Source organism: Hyperoodon ampullatus (genome assembly GCF_949752795.1).
Source record: "Hyperoodon ampullatus genome assembly, chromosome: 7".
Classification (NCBI taxonomy): Eukaryota; Metazoa; Chordata; class Mammalia; order Artiodactyla; family Ziphiidae; genus Hyperoodon; species Hyperoodon ampullatus.
The window spans coordinates 57211425-57231735 of NC_136920.1; the positions used below are offsets into that span (position 1 = coordinate 57211425).

Sequence of the window (20311 nt, forward strand, 5' to 3'; positions counted from 1 at the left end):
ATGTAAACCAGTCACTCAAGAGCACTGGGACAACTGTTCTTTATTTTCATATTTATATTAAATACCTTGCACATAGGAAAAACTCCATTTAGTCAATTCATTAAAACAAGCTTGAAATACCTACTGTATGTACAGTTCTATGATGGGACCAACTCTATCCTGTAATGAGTACAGTCCTGTAAAATATCCTATACCTGAAATGAGCACCCTGCAGCCTACCTGCCTATCTTGCTTTCTGATCTATTTTCAGAATGAAAAATTAGAAAGTCTTTCCCATGTTGTTGCTTTTCATATATACCCTTATATTAACATTTTAGGGACTTCCCTGGTGGTCCAGTGGTTAAGACTCCAAACTTCCATTGCAGGGGGCACGCGTTCAATCCCTTGTCGGGGAACTAAGATCCCACATGCCGTGAGACTTAAAACACAGCCTTTTCATACTCCTAAATTAGTTTCATGTTGTGTTAAAAAAAAAGTGTAGTTTTCCTGTATTAGCTCTTATACAAAAAAAAAAAAAAAAAAGACTGGAATTGTGACAGGAAATAATTCATATCCTCTGAAAGACTTAAGTAGGTTGGAGGAAACAAGACATATAGTTGCTAATCCCATGCTTAACATAAATCAAAGAAGGTACTTTATAAGTATCTGTTGAATAAACGGATTACTCAGTCAGTTTCTTCCACTTCTGCACTTACAACTAGTTTTGACATAGGTTAACATGAACACACGTAGCTCACAGTTAAGCCCTTAGTCAAAAAAATATAGTTATGTTAAAAGAGATCCAAGTTTTTCCCGGAAAAAAATAGACCATAAAAGTCTGATTTCCACTTTCACTCATTTGTATCTTCTCTTTTTTTCTTACCCAGGAATCTACTGACAAAAGCCAAAGGCAGCTGTCAGTTTCAGCTTCGTTGTTTTCCTCATTATTTTAAAAAAAGCCTGACTGCATCTTGTAGGACATTCTGAAAACCATGGTGGGAAAAAGTACCAGATAGTTCAATGGACCAGCAAACAGAGATTCCTAAGTGCTGGGTTCTAATACTCAGCTTTCTCAGCTTCTCAACCAATAAATGCACTTGATTCCAGTTTTTCAATGACTGATAACATTACTAGTAAATGACGTCTATGGCAATCAGCATCAAACATTACACAAATAAAATTCCTCACATCAAAAACCCCACAATCACCAGATGGCTGCTGTTTCAGAAATGTGAAGCGGTAAAGAATCAGGACTTCTTAAGTGGGATATTCAAAAAAGGATAGACTGGAACAAAACAGGAAGACTGATCACTCAAATTACACAGGGACATTCCAAAGTTTCACTAATACATACCATAACAGGGGGAAAGGGGATGGAGTCTGACAGCTCAGCCTGAAAAGAGAAGTTTAAAAGACAGTCTCTCCTACATTTTAATTCTAGCCTAAAATCCCCAAAGTTGTAGGGATAATGTGTCAAAGCCCAGAGATAAGTTTAAGAAACAAATTCTCAAAACTCCAAGCCAAGCACAGTGAAATGCTCATGAGAGAACCAGGATCTGGTCAGGTCTTTGCCACCAGCAGGAAGAGCAGGGCACTCAATTCAGACTGTTAAATTAATACTCTTTACTGACTCCCTGAGGGTGGAAATAAACAGAGGGACCAAGTCTCTGGCCAGGAGAATAGTTTCACCTCTGAGGGCTTCAGAATTTGCATCTATAAAATTCTATGATTCAAAATTCATGCTTCCATCTTAAAATAAGATGGAAAACAAGGGTATATAATATTAAACCAAAAAAGTATACTATGAAATATGTTTTTGAAAAAATTCCAATGTCAAGTTTCCATTCTCCATGTGCTCCTCTACATGTATAATCTAAGAACACAACTCCTAAGATACAAGACATTAAAAAAATTTAACTGAGAAGTTACTGATGCCATTAAACCTAAAACAAAGTATAAAACCTAAAATGTTTCAACCTCTCTCAATATAGATCTGTCTAATTTTTCTAAAACATCCCTAGTTTGTATCTGCACTCATTCAAGCACATTAAAAATGACAAGTATTTTTCCCCCAGTAGTAATATGTCTACTGATGAAAATACACAGATTATCAAAAATATACATTTGGAAAATATGAAAACCTAATTTTTTTTTTCATTTTACTACTCACTCAGGCCTAACTTACTAGTTTCAATTCTACTCTGGCTCTATTTCCAGTCGGTTTCACTTCTGAATTTTCTGACGCAAAGTTAAGAACTGTGACCCAGTAGAGAAATTTTAAAATTAACACTGAAGAACGTAGCTTTTCCTTTCAAAGGAAAACTAAACATTTTCACACACACACACAAACACACACACACAAATTTAAAAACCTTAAATTCCTAATGGCATTTTATCACATAAAAATAATGATTTTAGGATGCTGATATTTTCTTTGTTTCTGAAGCTTCCTCACACCGATTTGTTTACAAGAACCAAAACAGCTCAAAAATTGCCATGATTTTATTGTATAGCTATACAACATAACTATACACTATTTTTTTATTAGAATCACAAGGAAGGGGCTCAATAAGTATTTGTGGAAGGAATAAATATACATAACATTGCACGGGGCATATGTTTCCAATAAGATACGGCCTTCTCTCTGCCTTCAGTGGCCTTGCCAACGAAACAAATCTTTTAAATACATAATAAAAAGATGATTAAATCAGACTGACAGAAGTAAGACATCTAATAAACAGAAACATGTAAGGGAAAAATATATATCCCATACAGCTAAATTAAGTTTTAGAAAGCTTTTGTGCTTCTACCATTTTTTTCTTATATGTGTTTCAATCCCATTTCCTTCCTCTCTTTAGGCTGTTAAGTTCTTCAAAGGAATGATCCATATACAAATAAAATTTTAAAATAAAAAACGTACTGAGTTCCTACTACGTAATCAGCACAGTGCTATGTAAAGGTGCTGTGGGAAATAAAATAAAAAGCATGATGGTCTCGAACCTTGAGATAACTTAAAGCTTTTGTTTTTCACCAGACCCTGAAAAGAAAAGGTATCTATGGAAAGTGGGAATCAAAGACCTAAACTGCAGTCCCTGTGATGACACCCTTTGTGACTTGGAGAAAGTTACCCAGACCTTAGATTCCTCACCTGTAAAAGGAAGTGGTTACTGATAGAACTCTCCCATGCAGAAGAATTCCAAGTAATTTATGTAGATACTCTGCCCTCAAGGAGGGGGAGTATCAATCCCCACTCCTTCAGTGTGGACTGTACATAGCGACTTCCTCCCAAAGAGGCCAGTATGGAGGGATGAGTGGGAGAAAGTAACCTTACAGCACAGAAACCTGACAAACACAACTGCACTGGTGATGATGAAGGTTAACATCAATAGTGATAAGTCATGTTAATAGTATGCACACTTGAAATGATAGGATGAAAATGGCACTTTACTTCTCCAGCCTTTCTCCCAAAAACCCATAATCATCAGAAAAAAAACAAAAAACAAAAACACCAGACAAATTCCAATAGAGGGACATCCTACAGAATACCCGAGAAGTACTCAAAATGATAAAGGTCATCAAAAAGAAGGAAAGTCTGAGGAACTGTTACGACCGAGAGGAGGTTAAGGAGGTAGGTGAACAAAATATAATGTGATGTGCACGATGGGATCCTGAAAAAGTATATTACGTAAACACTAAGGATCCATCAACAGATGACTGAACAAACAAAATGTAGTATATAAACACAATGGAATATTATTCAGCCTTAAAAAGAAATTAAAGTCTGATACATGCTACAACATGGATGAATGTTGAAAACATTGTTGAATGAAATAAGCCAGACACAAAAGGGCAAATATTGTATGATTCCCTTATAAGAAGAAGGTAGAATAAGCAAAGTCATAGAGACATAAAGTAGAACAGAGTTTACCAGGAGCTGGGGGAAGGAAGAATGGGGAGTTGTTTAATGAGTATGGTTTCTGTTTGAGATGATGAAAAATTCCAGAAATGGATAGTAATGATGGTTGCACAACACTGAGGATGTACCTAATGCCACTGAATTATACTTAAAAATGATTTAAATGGCAAATTTTATATTATGTATATCTTACCACAATTTTTTTTTTTTTTTTTTTTTTTGCGGTATGCAGGCCTCTCACTGTCATGGCCTCTCCCGTTGCGGAGCACAGGCTCCGGACGCGCAGGCTCAGCGGCCATGGCTCACGGGCCTAGCTGCTCCGCGGCATGTGGGATCTTCCCGGACCGGGGCACGAACCCGTGTCCCCTACATCGGCAGGCGGACTCTCAACCACTGTGCCACCAGGGAAGCCCGATTACCACAATTTTTTTTAATGAAGGAAATCTGAATAAAATATAGACTTTAGGTAATAATAATGTATCAGTACTGATTCATCAATTGTAACAAATGTACCATATTAACGAAAGATGTTAAAAATAGGGGAAAATGGGTATACAGTATATGGGAACTTTCTGTACTATCCTCTCAATTTGTCTGTAAATCTAAAATTGTTCTAAAAAAATAAAGTCTAGGGAATTCCCTGGCGGTCCAGTGGTTAGGACTCTGCGCTTTCGCTGCTGGGGGCCCAGGTTCAATCCCTGGTCGGGGAATTAAGATCCCACAAGCTGTGCGCACAGCCAAAAGGAAAAATAAAATAAAATAAAAAATAAAGTCTATTTTTAAAAATTCAAGGGAGATAAAGGTTAACAGTACTAATATTCCCTACCTCCTCCCATAAAAAGACAAGAAAAATGCTCTTTAAATGAATAAAAAACATGAGCAAGTAATCAGAAAAATTAATGCCAGGGACATGAATAAGCAAGTCACAAAAGAAATGAAAATGCTACAAAAATCTATACAAAAATATTGAAACTCGTAGGGCTGTGTAAGGATAAATGAGTTCACATACTTAGCACAGTGTTTGGCATACAATAAATGAAGCTACTAAAACATAACTGATAACTAAAGAAATACAAATTTAAATAACAAAAAAATATGTATATGTGTATGTAGGTTATATATATGTGTGTGTATATGTGTATATATGTATACATGTGCATGTGTAAATATCCTTTGAGTGAATGATTTCAAAGATACCTGTATATGGATATTCATTGCAACAAAATAACACAGAAAAACTGGAAACAGTCCAAAAGTCTACCAATGGGGGTTAAACAAACATAACTAAACATTATTATACAAAAATGTGGCAGATTTATGTATACTGATGACAACTGTCTAAGATAAATAATAATGAATTGTAAAATTTTTTAAATGGAAGGGATTAAACTAGGTTAGGACTATAACTGCATGCAAAACTATGTGTTTATGTATGTAGTGACCCAAAAAGGGTCACTAAACAATCACTGAAAAGCCTCCCCAGCTCTGAGTATCTGAGAAATGTAGTTAGGTTATACTCAAAGGAGGAAGCCTTTGGGAAGGAAAGAAATGCTCTCAAACTTTTAAGGATATAATAAATACCTCAACTACAAAACACAAATTTTTATTTCAAAATGCCTAATGTGAAGGAAGTTATTCTTCGATGAGCTTATATTCACTAGTTAATTACAAACCTCAACCAAATATTAAAGAGCAAAAACAATCTTCAAAATGTGTGACCAGTTCACGCTTAAATTACAGGTAAAGCAAAATCCTACAGAAGCAAAAGCAGGCGAAAATTAAGTAGTAATTCCATTTGACATAATCAAGTAGCTATAATATTATGGACTGTAGTTAGTACTCATAAATGTAAAGGTTCAGGAGTTATGCAGTGTTAACTAAATTTTTTCTTTAAGAAAAGTGGATTAAAATAAGAAAAATAAGTTAGGTCTTACTGTTTTGTGGGCTTTCTTTGAGCCAAAACAAAATAAATCTTTTTCTGGAGGCAGACTGGGGGTAGGGGGGAGTCCAATACTTCTGGAACTAATATACAGTAAATTAATATTTTAAACAAAACAGCCACTAGAATCAATGGGACTTAATGAAGACTGGAATAAATGAGTAAATCATAGCAGGGGTACTCTCTATCCTAAAACAAAAATATACCTTAGAACTGTGGTTCTCAACCAGAAGTAATTTTGCCCCCTAAGGGACATTTGGCAACATCTAAAGACATTTTTGACTGTCAGGTCTGAGATGGTTCTGCTGTATACTGTGGGTAGAGGCCACGGAGGTGACAAAACATCTTACAGACCCACCTACCCACCCAAAATGTCAACAGTGCTGAAGTTGAAAAACCCTACCTTAGAAACAGGCTGGGGGTGGCGGGGAGAAACCACTGAATCTATGCTTTGAAATGATCAACTTTATCGTAGAAATCCTAAATCAACAAGGTTTGTTTACCTGTTTAGAAATATTGACATCTTATCAAATAGCATGGAATCTATTAAAATGACACAATTTTCAAAGTGTTACTCAAAAGAAAGTTAATTGGATTTCCAATTTATCTAAACCTTTGAAATTCTACAAAAGCCACAGGCAAAAAAAGACAACAAATTAATGCTAAAAGAAAAAAGTTTTTATACACACACACGTTCTCTGATTCTCATAACCAATACTGAGCAAAAGAAGAATACATTTTGCGTGATTCCATTTATATACAGTTCAAGAACAGGCAAAAACTTTTCTCTTATGTTAGAAATCAGAATAGTGGTTCCTCTGGAGACAAAGAAAAAGTAGAGATGGGAGAGAACATGAGGGGGACTTCTGGGATGGTAATAATTTTGTACTTCTTAATCTGGGTAGTACTTCCATAACTTTCTTTGCTTTGTGACAATTCATCAAGCTGTGTACTAATAACTGGTACACTTTACTGTATACAGATAACCCTTTAATAAAATGTTTACTTTTTTAAATGGTACATATTTATATCCTAAAAACTTGAGCATTTTGACCCAGAAAGCAAAATTAATGTCAAAGCAAAAGTAAAGTGCTTTTGTTATACAGGCTGCCTTCCAATGATTCAAGGATGACACCCCCAGAAAGCTGTAAATACCATACTCAGCGATCACAGAGCATTCAGCCGTACACTTAAGCCACTATATGTCCCTTGGCACAAATCCAAAAATTGGACAAACGCTTACAAGTGCAGTTGGATTTATTCCACAGACAGTTTGTTTGGATTATTTCCCCCAATGTTAAACTAGGAACTGTTATCAGAGAACAGGCTCTATGAAACAAATGATGCTTTCTCTTTCCTAATCCCACACTTTCCCAAAGCTCTCCCAAACTAAACCCCTCTTGGCTCTTGACTCCTTTAGGATTTCTCCAGGATGCCTGTAACAGTGTCCATCATTGTCTCTCCCAGTATCCACTCTCACAGTCTACCTCCCGCCACACACATGAAAATTCACATTAATGCTCACTCCAGAGGCTAGTCTCCCCCACCAGACTTTCACTCTCCCCCAGCACCTTGCAAATACAATCCAAACTTCAGTACCCTCAAACTCATACCCTCCACAAACTCCCTTCCCAACAGCTCCCCAAAACCAGGGCCCATGTTACCCCAGTCTTTTAGATCCTCTTCTACCGCACAGAAAGCCCTTGCTTCTGCAAACAACTCAGCTCCATGGCCACCACTGTAGCTCTGATCTCCAGCTCTCCTTCCCTTTAGCGGTCCCCACATCCCCACACTTTCCTGTATTCAAGTCCATCCCATTGCCCAACCCCCCTCTGCCCCCAGCCTCTGCTTTCTTCCATCTGACTCTTTCCTAAGTACTAAGACAGCGATGGGAAGTTGGAGGAAGGGTAGGAAAGAACTCTGTACTGTGTGGAGATAGTGGAGAAGAGACTGCTCAAGTCTGCAGCACAACAACCACGTGCTGGGGGTACAGTCAGAGGCTGGATTCTGAAAGCCCGCCCCACCACTCACTAATGGCAAGGCTTTGGCCAAGCGATTTTACAAACTTAAGCCTCAGTCTCTTGAACTACAAAATGGAGCTAATAAAAATAGCTACCTCCCAGAGTTGTGAGGTTAAATCAACTACCAGCCAGCTGAGCACTAGGCACAAACCCAACATGGTAAATTCTCAACGACTGACCGTTTCTCTTAGGTCCTCTTCGTGCATGCGGGAAGATGAAAGGTACTTTCTTTCCGTCTCTTTAATGCTAAAGTTCCTGCAAAGTCTCCTCTTGGGGGAGAGCAAGAAGGCAAGGGAGAGAAGGAAAGAAGAAGTACTCTACAGATAGGTGGATGATACAAAGAATTTTGTCAGATCCCCAAACTCGGTGTTCTCTCTTTAATATCCGCTTACAATGTGGACGGAACCAAGTTGGATCCAAGAAGCCCTTTGTGCCTTGCTAAAGGATGGGGGAAGACATGAATATATACAGCAAATGTGCCTCCACGGATACTCATTTGACGGAATGCAGTAGACACCCCCCCCCAAATTTCTAAAATGCGTTCCTTGGGGGTCGGAGAATTAGGAAGGAAACCCAAAGTCCCAAAGGATTTTTCTTGAGAGTTTAAGGGAGTACTTCATAATAAGGAGAGATTAAAAGTAAATGCTGGAAACGCTAAAGACTTCTCACTTCGCCCGCAGCACAGAGTATCAATTGGTTTGTCAGCAAGTGAGTGAGTTGAGAAAGGAAAAGCGCTTTCCCCCGTCTCTCCTGGGACACCGGGGCTTCCCCGGGTCCCTTCCCAAGAAGGATAAAGGGGAGGGTCTGCGCCAGGGAATCCCCAGCTCCCTAAGGAGTGGGACAGGCGGGCCCCCAGGGAGTTTCACTGGGTCCCTTCCCGCCTCTTCCCAGCCCATCTCCTGTAACGGGACGTCTCCTGGGACTCGAGGATCCCCCAGAGGTTCGGCCATCCCTGGATTCCTCCCCTCCCAAGACCTCTGGACAGCTCTCCTCGGTCCTCAGAGTTCTTTCCGGTCACTTCTCAGGGTCTCCTGGCCGGTACAGGGTCAGCCCGCCGCCCACGGGGTCCCCTCACCGGCCTCCTCCCGGCCCCTCCCGAGCGCCGCGAGCCCGCGGGGTTACCTGCTGAGACGGCAGCTCCACATGCAGGGCCCGCGCGGCAGAACCGGGAGGCAGCGCGGCGGCCGGGCCCGGGGGCGGCAGGGGGACCGGTCCCCCGACCGACGCTGAAGCGCTCATCTTGACCCGGGAGCCGCCAAGCGGCGGGGCCGGCGCTCCTCCGGCATCCGCCACCACAGCCTAGTCACGACCCGCTGAGCCCCTGCAGCCCAGAAACCAGCCACCCGGGAGGCAAAACCGCTCTACCCCACCGCCGGCCGCCGCCGCTGGCTAAGGAAGAGCCATATTACCGCAGTGCAACCCCCACCACCCGCTGAGACCTGGCTTGTCCATTGGTTCAGCTCCCGCGGGGGCGGAACCCAATGACAGAAACCGGACGCGCTATTGGGCAGAAGGTCTGTCTATCGCCGGCAGGAACAGGCTGGGGGCGGAGGAACCCAGGGATGGCCTAAATTGCGTCTGTCAAGGGGAGGTAAAACCTGGGGCGTTGCTTCATTTTTTCCCAGTCTAATTGGTTCTTCCACTACCATGGGGCGGGGTCTCCCGAAGGAGCCGCAAGGACCATTGCTCGATGTCGCTGTCAGTTGTCAGTAAAGGAAAAGAGGGGCGGAGTCTGATTAGGTAGACCTTGCGCCTGGGCTCCGGTGTCACGTGCAGAAGGCAGGCGAGTCACCTGATTAGTGAGAGTCAGTTTTGGGAGCCACTTCCGCCCTGACCTAGTTGCCATGGTAACCGGCCTCCCTTGGAGGGCGGGGACGTATTTGGCGCCAGCTGGGTCGTGGTGGCCGGTCTGTAGTTGCAGTTTCCCAGAGTAATCTTTTCCTGAGGGACTCTCGTCAACGTGTGAGGATTGAAAAGGAATACTTTATGGTTCGACAGAAAGCCACCACGCAGGATGCACCAAGACCAGAAACTTGTCGGGCAGTCCTGCCAGCTCCACCCACGACCAGTTCCAACCCACAAGTCCCCGCCCCTCCTCACACTCCACTAACTGATAGGCTGAGCCAGGCACCTCGGGACACTGTTTCACTTCTGTGAGTGGGGTGTTTATGCTGTTCCTGAAAAGCCTTTGCTACTTTTCTCCTCCTGGCTAATGTTTACTTACCCATCAAATCTCATCTGGGGTTGGGATCCCAAAAGGATTCTCAGATACACTCTGGGACCCTGAGTTAGGAAACTTGCCTCTACTACATTCCTGGTTATTCTATTGCATTCTACTGTCTTTTAATAAGTGTGTAACACACATGTGCAGCCACACATACCCCTCCTGCAAACACACAAACTTACACACTGTGAATTTCCCAAGCAAAAGAACCTTGTCTGATTCATCTCTGGATTCCCGGTGCCTGGCAGAGAATCAGGACATGTGTTTTTGAAGTGAAGGCACAGTTCCAATGCCACTTCTTCCGTGAAGACCTCCTTGATCATAATGATAGCATTTATAGCAATTGCTTCTGTAATAAATATCACTGAGTCGTTCTGCAGAATAATGATCTGCCTTTTTCCCCCCTTAGACTGTGAATTTCTCCACCACCTGGACTGACCTAGCAGAAAGAACACAGTGTTTTAGAGTCAGACACAACAGGAATCAGGAACTTTTGGAATCTTGGCTCTGCCACCTTCTAGTTATATGTTCCTAGGCAAGCCAGTTTCCCTCTCTCAGCTTTAGTTTTCCCATCTGTAAAATAGTAACAAGGTTGCTGTGGGGATTAAGTAAATTAATGTTAAGTATAGTGCCCAGTGCAGGACCTGGTATATAATAATTGCACTAAAAATATTTTAATAAAAGGTAAGCATACTCTCTTTCTAGGGTATTCAGAAACCTGAAGACACTTTGGATCTGATCCCAGAGCTGGCTAAGCTGTATGTCACACTGTCTCCTATTCTGAAAAGTTGAGTAGTTCCTCATGGCTAGAGCCTAGGGTATGCAGTCAGGTGTTTGCTGAGAAGGGAGTAATTGAGAAATCCCAAATATCTGGTTCCAAGATCTGGTGGAATTTCACAGAAAACATTTGTCTGTTTCCAAGCTGTATTAGTTTCCTGAGGCTGCTGTATCAAATTACTACAAACTGGCTAGCTTAAAACAACTGAAAGTTGTTCTTTCACAGCTCTAGAGTCCAGAAGCCCCAAATCAAGGGGCTTAGTGCTAGGTCTGAAGAAGTCCAGGGACTGTGGGAGCCAGAGAAGACAGTCACATTTCACAGTGGACGTGACATTTAACCTGGGTATTGAGGGACAAATAAGAGTTCACCAGGCAGGGAGGGAAGAAAGGATGTTCCAGCACAGAGAGCAGGAGCGATTTTCCACAAGCCTTTACTGAGGTTCAACTCTGCATCAGGCAGATTACTAGACACCAGATATACAGAACTGAGGTAAATAACACTACTCAGACTTTTCCACCTACGTGCCACAAACCCTAGGAGAGCTGGCACTCACCCCAGGGGTATGGCAGAAAACTGAAATAGTCTCCTGAGTAAGTGTTCAATAAATGCTACCTATCATTATTTTTTTTTCTTTTTCGTTTTTGTTTGTTTGTTTGTTTGTTTGTTCCTTTGGCTGTGTTGGGTCTTTGTTGCTGTGCACGGGCTTTCTCTACTTGCAGCGAGTGGGGGCTACTCTTTGTTGAGGTGCGCGGGCTTCTCATCGTCATGGCTTCTCTTGTTGCAGAGCACGGGCTCTAGGCATGCAGGCTCAGTAGTTGTGGCTCACGGGCTTGGTTGCTCCACGGCATGTGGGATCTTCCCAGGCCAGGGCTTGAACCCGTGTCCCCTGCATTGGCAGGCGGATTCTTAACCACTGGCCACCAGGGAAGTCCCTGTGCCAGGCATTGTTGTAAGCAGCTCATGTGTACACTCACCACAGTGCTGGAGATTAGAGAGCTAAAGCAAGAGTTCTGTCACCTGCCCTAGGTCACATGTTTTGAGTTTTAAGCTGGGGTTTGAAAGTAGTCTAACTCCAATGTTGTTAATCCTACATTTTACTGCCTCTAATAAAAGACTATTATAGCGTATATTTTAAATTTTATTTATACAGTGAAGTCATGTTTTTCTCAGAATATATTTCTATATCATATACAGGAAATTTAAAAAATATATCATTTGTGTTTAATCAGAGGAAAAGTTACTTTGTATTGGTTTTCGTCAAAAATAATTAGAAATCTCAAAAATCATTTGGTATTTTAGAAATAAGAAAAGGTGCTTTTTAAATGTGCGTAAGGGCATTGTAATGTTATGTAAAAAGTGTAGGAGATACAACTGTGTGTATGCATGATAAAATATGAGCTGAAAATACACAAACCAAAACTCCCTAAGCGATAAGTGGTGAAAAATAGCTTGGAAAAGAGTTTACAAGGAAGAAAAACAGGATTACGCAAAAGAAGTTTAGAATATATACGGGGCAGAAGTTTGTCATAAAAATTGTGGCTGAAGCCAAGGGGTGGGGGAAATTCCTATTTTTCTCCTCCTAGTGATCCCATTATAACCCATTAAATGAGAATTTCTTCCACCTTCTCAGAAGTATAAGAAAAAAGCGTCAAATTTGCAGCCTACCCCAAGTAAAGTGAAATGTTTCACAGCTGAGAAGACCAGACTCTGCCATCCACTGGCACAAGCCCTCTAAAAGATTGAAGGTCACTGTTTGTATTAGCTTAAGCCATAAACTGGCTGGCTTAAAACACCAGAAATTTATTCTCTCATAGGTCTGGAGGCTGGAAGTCCAAAATCAAGATGGTGTTAGGGCTACACTCCCTCAAAGACTCTTAAGGAGAATCCTCCTTTGCCTCTTCCAGCTTGTGGTGGCTCCAGTGGTTTCTTGGCTTGTGGCTACATAACTCCAGTCCCTGCTTCCTTAACATGGCCTCTCCCCTTTCCCTGTGTCTCTCCTTTCTTTTACTTTTAAGGACACTTGTGATAGGATTCAGGGCCCTCCCAGATAATCCAGGATTATTTCATCTTGAGATCCTTAATTATATCTGTAAAGATTTTTTCCAAATAAAGTCACATTCACAAGTTCCAGGGATTAGGACATGTCCATATTATTTTGTGGCTCAGCATTTAACCCATCACACCATTCCTATATGTGGCCTGCCCCTCTTTTCTCTCAGGCCAGCCTGCCCAAAAGATGGAGAAATTAAGTTGGTATTAATCTAAACTAGATAGTATTAAATTAAGATGTTAGTTGCAATCTCCAGAGGAACCATGAAGAAAATAACTCAAAAATATACAGTAAAAGAGACAACAAGAGAATTAAAATAATATATTAGAAAATACATGTTTAACACAAAAGAAGGCAGGAATGGAAGGTGAGAAAGAACAACAAAATGGCAGATGTAAATCCTACCTTAGTAATTGCATTAAATGTAATTAACGCTCCATCAGAAGGCAGAAAGTAGAAGTACTGTATGTATTTTTAAAAAGTCCAACACTATTACGTCTACAAAAACACACTTCTTATTTAAAGACACAAATAGGTTGAAAGGGAAAGGATAGAAGATATTCCATGCAAATGGTAACCAAGAGAGAACTGGGGTGCCTATATTATACTAATACAGGCTACACAAAATAGATTTTAAGATAAAAATTGTTACTAGGGATAAAGATATTTTATAATGATAAAAGGGTGACTTCATTAGGAAGATATAAAATTATAAACATATGCATATAACAGCAGAGTCCCAAAATACATGAAGCAAAACTTGCAGAATTGAAGGGAAAAATAAACAGTTCAACAACAATAGTTGGTTACTTCAATACCCCACTTTCAGTAATGGATAAAATGACTAGGCAGAATATCAACGAGGAAAAGGAGACTTGAACAACACGATTAACCAACTTGACCTAATAGATATCTAATCTATAAAACATTCCAACCAACAAAAGCAGAATACATGCTTTTCTCAAATGCACATGGAATGTTCTTTAAGATAGATCATATGTTTGGTCATTAAAAAAGTCCCAATAAATTAAAAGGGATTGAAATCATACAAAGTATGTTCTAAGAACATAATGAAATGAAATTAGAAATAAATGACAAAAGAAATTTGGAAAAATAGCAGATACATGGAAATTAACCAACATACTCTTAATAACCATGGGTCAACAAAGAAATCAGACGATAAATTATAAAAAACTTTGAGATGAATGAAACAAAAACACAACACACCAAAACTGTGGGATGCAGCTAAAGCAGTTCTTAGAGGGAAACTTATAACTCACCCATATTAAACAAGAAAAAAAAATCTCAAATTAATAAACTAAACTTCCACCTTAAGACACTGGAAAAAGAAGAGCAAACTAACTCAGAGGAAATACTAGAGGAAAATACGCTAAATACATTTACACTAAAGCACAAATAAATGACATAAAAAATAGAAAAAGAACAGAGAAAATCAGTGTAACCAGATGGCTCTTTGAAAAGATCAATTAAATTGACAAATCTTTAGCTAGACTGATCAAGAAAAAAAAGAGAGACGCCTCAAATTACTAAAATCAGGACTGCAAGTGAGGACATCACTACCAGCCTTTCAGAAATAAAAAGGATTGGAAGGGAATCTTATGAACAATTGTATAACAACAGATTAGATTATCAAATGAAATGGACAAATTCCTAGAAACACACAAACTACCAAAACTGATTCAAGAACAAAAAGAAAATCTAAAGAGATCTATAACAAGGAGAGTTTAAATTAGTAATCAGAAACTTTCCACAAAGAAAAGCCTAGGCCCAGATGGCTTCAGGGGTGAATTCTACCAAATATTTAAAGAAAAATTAACATCAATCCTTCACAACTCTTCCAAGAACGAAGAAAAGACGTCCCAAATCATTCTATGAGGCCAGCATTACCCTGATACCCAAATCAGGCAAAGACAAGAAAACTACAGACCAATATCCCTTATTCATTATAAATATAGACATAAAAATCTTCAACAACATATTAGTGAATCAAATACTAGTGAACTAAATCCAAACATATAAATTATTTTTTACCAAGAATGCAAGATTGGTTTAGCATACACATATCCATTAATGTAATACACCATATTAATAGAATAAAGGACAGAAACTATATGATCATCTCAGCAGATGCAGAAAAAGCATTTGACACAAACAATTTCCATAACGTTGCAAGATACATGATCAATATGCAAAAACTAATTGTATTTCTATACACTAACATGGCAATCTGAAACAAAATTAGGAAACTATTCCATTAACAATAGCATCAAAAAAATAAAATGCTTAAGAATAAATTTAACAGAAGTGCAAGATTTGTACACAGAAAACTACAAACACCATTAAAGGAAGTTAAAGAAAACCTAAATGAATGGGAAAACATCCAGAACACTTAATATTGTTAAAATGGCAACGTTCACCAAATTGATCTGTCGCTTCATATGCAACGTCTATCAAAACCCTGGCTGCCTTTTCTTGCAAACATTAACAAGCCAATCCTAAAATTCATATGGAAATGCAAGGGACACAGAATAACCAAGACAATCTAAAAGAGAACAAAGTCGGGACTCACATTTCCCGATTTCAAAATTTATTACAAAGCTAATCAAGACAGTGTGCTACTAGAGTAAGTATAGAAATAGAGATGAGTGGAATAGAACTGAGAATCCAGAAATAAACCCTTACATTTATGATCAATTGATTTTGGACAAAAGTGCCAAGACAATTTTATGAGGAAAGAATGGTCTTTTCAACAAACGGTGCTGGGATAACTGGGTATCCAAAAGAATGGAAATGCAAAAGAATGAAGTGGAACCCTACCTCAACCATACACAAAAATTAACTCAAAATAGTCCAGATGGGGTTCCCTGGTGGCGCAGTGGTTAAGAATCCTCCTGCCAGTGCAGGGGACACGGGTTCGAGCCCTGGTCCGGGACGATCCCACATGCCGCGGAGCAAATAAGCCCTCAAGCCACAATTACTGAGCCTGGGTGCCACGACTACTGAAGCCACATGCCTAGAGCCTGTGCTCCGAAACAAAGAGAAGCCACCGTAATGAGAAGCCGAGAAGCCTGTGCACCGCAACGAAGAGTAGCCCCTGCTCACTGCAACTAGAGAAAGTCCGTGCGCAGCAGCAAAGACCCAACACAGTCAAAAATAAAATAAATAAAATAAATAACTTTATTAAAAAAATAGTCCAGAGATCTAAATGTAGCAGCTAAGAACTCTAAAACGTTTAGAAGAAAACATAGTAGTAAATCTTTGTGACCTTGGATTAGGCTGTGGCTTCTTAGATATGAAAGCACACACTACAAAAACAAAAAACAAAAAACCTAGATAAATTTGATTACACCAAAAGTAAAAACTTTCATGCTCCAAAGGACAAATGGTACATGATTCATGAAACATGCTACATCACAGACACACCTTCAAAACTTTATGCTAAATCTAAGAAGCCAGACATGAAAGGCCACCTGTAGAATTCCACTTGTAGAAAATGTCCAAAACAGGAAAATTCATATAGACAGACAGTAGGTTAGTGATTAGTTTTTAGCCAGGGCCTGACGGGAAGGGTAATGAGGAATAACTGCTAACTGGTATGGGATTACTTTTGGTGGTGATGAAATTGTTCTGGAATTAGAGAGTGGTGATTGATGCACAACTTTGCGAATATACTAAAACCCGCTGAATTATATACTTCATTTTTAAAAAAATTATTCCTTTTTTCTTGAATTTTATTTTATTTTTTTATACAGCAGGTTATTAGTTATCTATTTTATACATATTAGTGTATAAGTGTCAATCCCAATCTCCCAATTCATCCCACCACCACTACCACCCCCCCACTTCCGCCTTGGTGTCCATACGTTTGTTCTCTGCATCTGTGTCTCTATTTTTGCCTTGCAAACCGGTTCATCTGTACCATTTTTCTAGATTCCACATATACGTGTTAATATACAATATTTGTTTTTCTCTCTCTGACTTACATCACTCTGTATGACAGGCTCTAGGTCCATCCACGTCTCTACAAATGGCCCAATTTCATTTCTTTTTATGGCTGAGTAATATTCCATTGTATATATGTACCACGTCTTCTTTATCCATTTGTCTGTCGATGGACACTTAGGTTGCTTCCATGTTCTGGCTATTGTAAATAGAGCTGCAATGAACATTGTGGTACATGACTCTTTTTGAATTATAGTTTTCTCGGGGTATATGCCTAGTAGTGGTATTGCTGGGTTGTATGGTAGTTCTATTTTTAGTTTTTTGAGGAACTTCCATACTGTTCCTCATAGTGGCTGTATCAATTTACATTCCCACCAGCAGTGCAAGAGGGTTCCCTTTTCTCCACGCCCTCTCCAGCATTTGTAGTTTATAGATTTTCTGATGATGCCCATTCTAACTGGTGTGAGGTGATACCTCATTGTAGTTTTGATTTGCATTTCTCTAATAATTAGTGATGTTGAGCAGCTTTTCATGTGCCTCTTGGCCATCTGTATGTCTTCTTTGGACAAATGTCTATTTAGGTCTTCTGCCCATTTTTTGACTGAGTTGTTTGTTTTTTTAATATTGAGCTGCATGAGCTGTTTATATATTTTGGAGATTTTATCCACTGATTCATTTGCAAATATTTTCTCCCATTCTGAGGGTTGTCTTTTCGTCTTGTTTATAGTTTCCTGTGCAAAAGCTTTTAAGTTTCATTAGGTCCCATTTGTTTGTTTTTATTTCCATTACTCTGGGAGGTGGGTCAAAAAAGATCTTGCTGTGATTTATGTCAAAGAGTCCTCTTCCCATGTTCTCCTCTAAGAGTTTTATAGTGTCTGGTCTTACATTTAGGTCTTTAATCCAGTTTGAGTTTATTTTTGTGTGTGGTGCTAGGGAGTGTCCTAATTTCATTCTTTTACATGGAGCTGTCCAGTTTTCCCAGCACCACTTATTGACGAGACTGTCTTTTCTCCATTGTATATCCTTGCCTCCTTTGTCATAGATTAGTTGACTGTAGTACTTTAAAAGGATGGGCTTTATGATACATGAATTATATCTCAGTAAAGCTTTTATTTAAAAAAAAAATAAGGAAGCCTGGCCACTTTGCTGCAGGAACAGTGAGCTGGAGAGAGGCCTAGAAACAGGGAGCTCAATTTAATAGGTCCAGGAGACCCAGTAAGGGCATGATGATGATGATGATGATCAGAGCTATTATTTCCTGTTGAGAGAGCTGGATGAATACATTTTATTTTTATATCATATATTTAGATACCTATTATCTCATTTACTCAGGAATATAGATTATTCCCATTTACAGATGAGGAAGCTGAGGTTCAGAAAGGTTAAGTGACATGATAATGCAGCTGGTAAGGGCAGTGTCACAGGCTGGATCCCACACTCATTCGTATATGTTATCAGGGATGAGAAAGGAGGGAATGATTTGAGAGACAAAAATGTCAGCAGCAGCAGCAGCAAGCAGCTATCGGAGTGGGGCAGGGAAGGGGGAGGAGAGAAGAGCCCACCACAACTGGAGGCTGGTTGTGCTGATGGTGGGCAGTAGTGACATCTAGAACCTAGACAGGGAATATAAAAGGAGGAAAAGGTTTTTTAAAAGATGAGTGCTTTACGTTTCTGTCGCCCTTATTACATTTCAAGCACCTGAGAACAGGGGACATTCAATTTGGAAGCCCCTCGTTCCCTGTCAAGAGGAGGAATTCGGTGAGTGTTGATTCGCTGAGTAATTAGGGGCAAGTCTGTTGGCCTTTCTGTGCCAAGTTTCCCAGATTAGGAGGAATTGCTCACGGTGAATGCTAAATTTCTGTCTATCTCTCAGCTTTTGGGAGTCTGTGATTCTATCTATCTCTAGCTTCTAGCCCTGGGTAGGAGCTAGATAAGCGTCAAAATGTGAAAAGAAAGCTTAGGAAGCTGCGCAGCGTTTGCCTCAGACCTATCCTCGGTGCCCCCTAGTGGCCATATCTGGGAACAACAAGCAGAATCATGGAACTGACCTTCAGGCTGAGACAGCAGCCCCACTCCCACCGTCCAAAGGCAGAGGGTCTTCTGGAAAAGGAGTTTCCAGTTCCCTCTCCCAAGGTAACAACTCCCAACCCAAGGCAATGTTCATAGCATTTACCTAGAGTTCCCCGGACACTCTTGCTATTTGCAGGGGATCGGTTATAGAGCCCCCACCCCCACTCCACTCCCCTCCCTCCAGTGGATAACAAAATGAGAGGATGCTCAAGTCCCTCATATAAAATAGAGTAGTACAGCTGGCGCTATGAATCTGCAGATGCAAAACCCATGGATACAGAGGGCCGAACTTACGTTGCCCTGGGTGGCCCCTCCAAGATTTGGGGCCTGGTTATTGTTCCTGTTCTTAGGCAGAGATGGTGGAGTTCCCTGATGCACAGTAGGTATCCAATCTTCACAAAATTAATGCTGAGAATAATGGCCTATGTTTGTGGGTTGGCCTAGTTTAGCCTGGAGCCAGATGATGAGGGTCATGGCTAGCCTCAGGCTGGAGCTGGTTTTGGGCTGAGATGCATCAGAAAATGGGCCTTTCCTCCATCCTAAAGGAAATGTCTGTCCTCTAACCTGGGCTCTGTCTCCTGAGGCCTAAGACTTGCTTGGAGCTACAGAATCTAGCCTCTGATGGCCTCCAGGGCACCTCTTCTCTGCCCTGCCCTCCTCCCCACCGAAAAACTCTGGAGAAGCCAGCTCCCTGCCCTTCCATGGGAAGCCCCACTGCAGACCTCGCTACCGCCACCTCTCAGTGGTTCAAATCGGCAGCCTCCCCAATTTGCACTTGCTGCTCTGCCCTTCAACTCCTTCCTGGCAAATTTCCAGTCACCCATTGAGTCTCAGCTCAGGCTGAGGCCCCAGATCAATGAGGCACCCCAGGTTGGATTAGGGGCCTCTCCATCACAGCTCTGACCACCCTGTATATCCTCAGCTGTTTCCAATGTTTGTTTCTGCTCCCATGCAGCCAGCTCACTGCTTCTGGCACAGAGGAATGGTCCCCGAGGTGAATGGTAAAGACAGGTATTAGGTAGTGGAAAGTGGGAAAGTCACTTTAGTCTCAGGTGGGAAGGGTTCCCCCAGGTACTTGGTACTCATTGAACTGAATGGAATGAGAAGAGAGAGAGGTGGCATGTTGTGAGATCCAGGTGTGGTATGAAATCACTAGAGTGACAGCAGGCCAGGCCTTCCTCTTTGTGGTATAACTGAGGCCAGGGGCAAGGAACATGGTTGAGTGATCCATATGGACCTTTCTAGCTCAGCTATTCTAGGACCTTACAGCAGGACAGTAGCCTTTACCACAGGTGGAAGGCAGCTGTGAAGGGGCTCCAGTGAGCCCTGCCTCCTGGCATTCACTCCACGTGTAATCCTCAAGAGTGTGAG

The 20311-nt window shown here is 40.7% G+C and overlaps 1 protein-coding gene across 3 annotated transcripts in view; it reads right to left on the reverse strand.

Annotated features, from left to right (window-relative positions):
- The window catches only part of UVRAG (UV radiation resistance associated), a gene marked incomplete at both ends in the record, with an annotated part of 308282 nt that extends 299188 nt beyond the window's left edge, over positions 1-9094 (reverse strand). For all 3 annotated transcript variants that reach the window (XM_079707490.1, XM_079707489.1, XM_079707491.1), the window contains one exon: positions 8978-9094. In XM_079707490.1, coding sequence (XP_079563616.1) covers positions 8978-9094 — 117 coding nt within the window. The remainder of the gene's footprint in view (positions 1-8977) is intronic.
- Positions 9095-20311: the final 11217 nt, after the last annotated feature.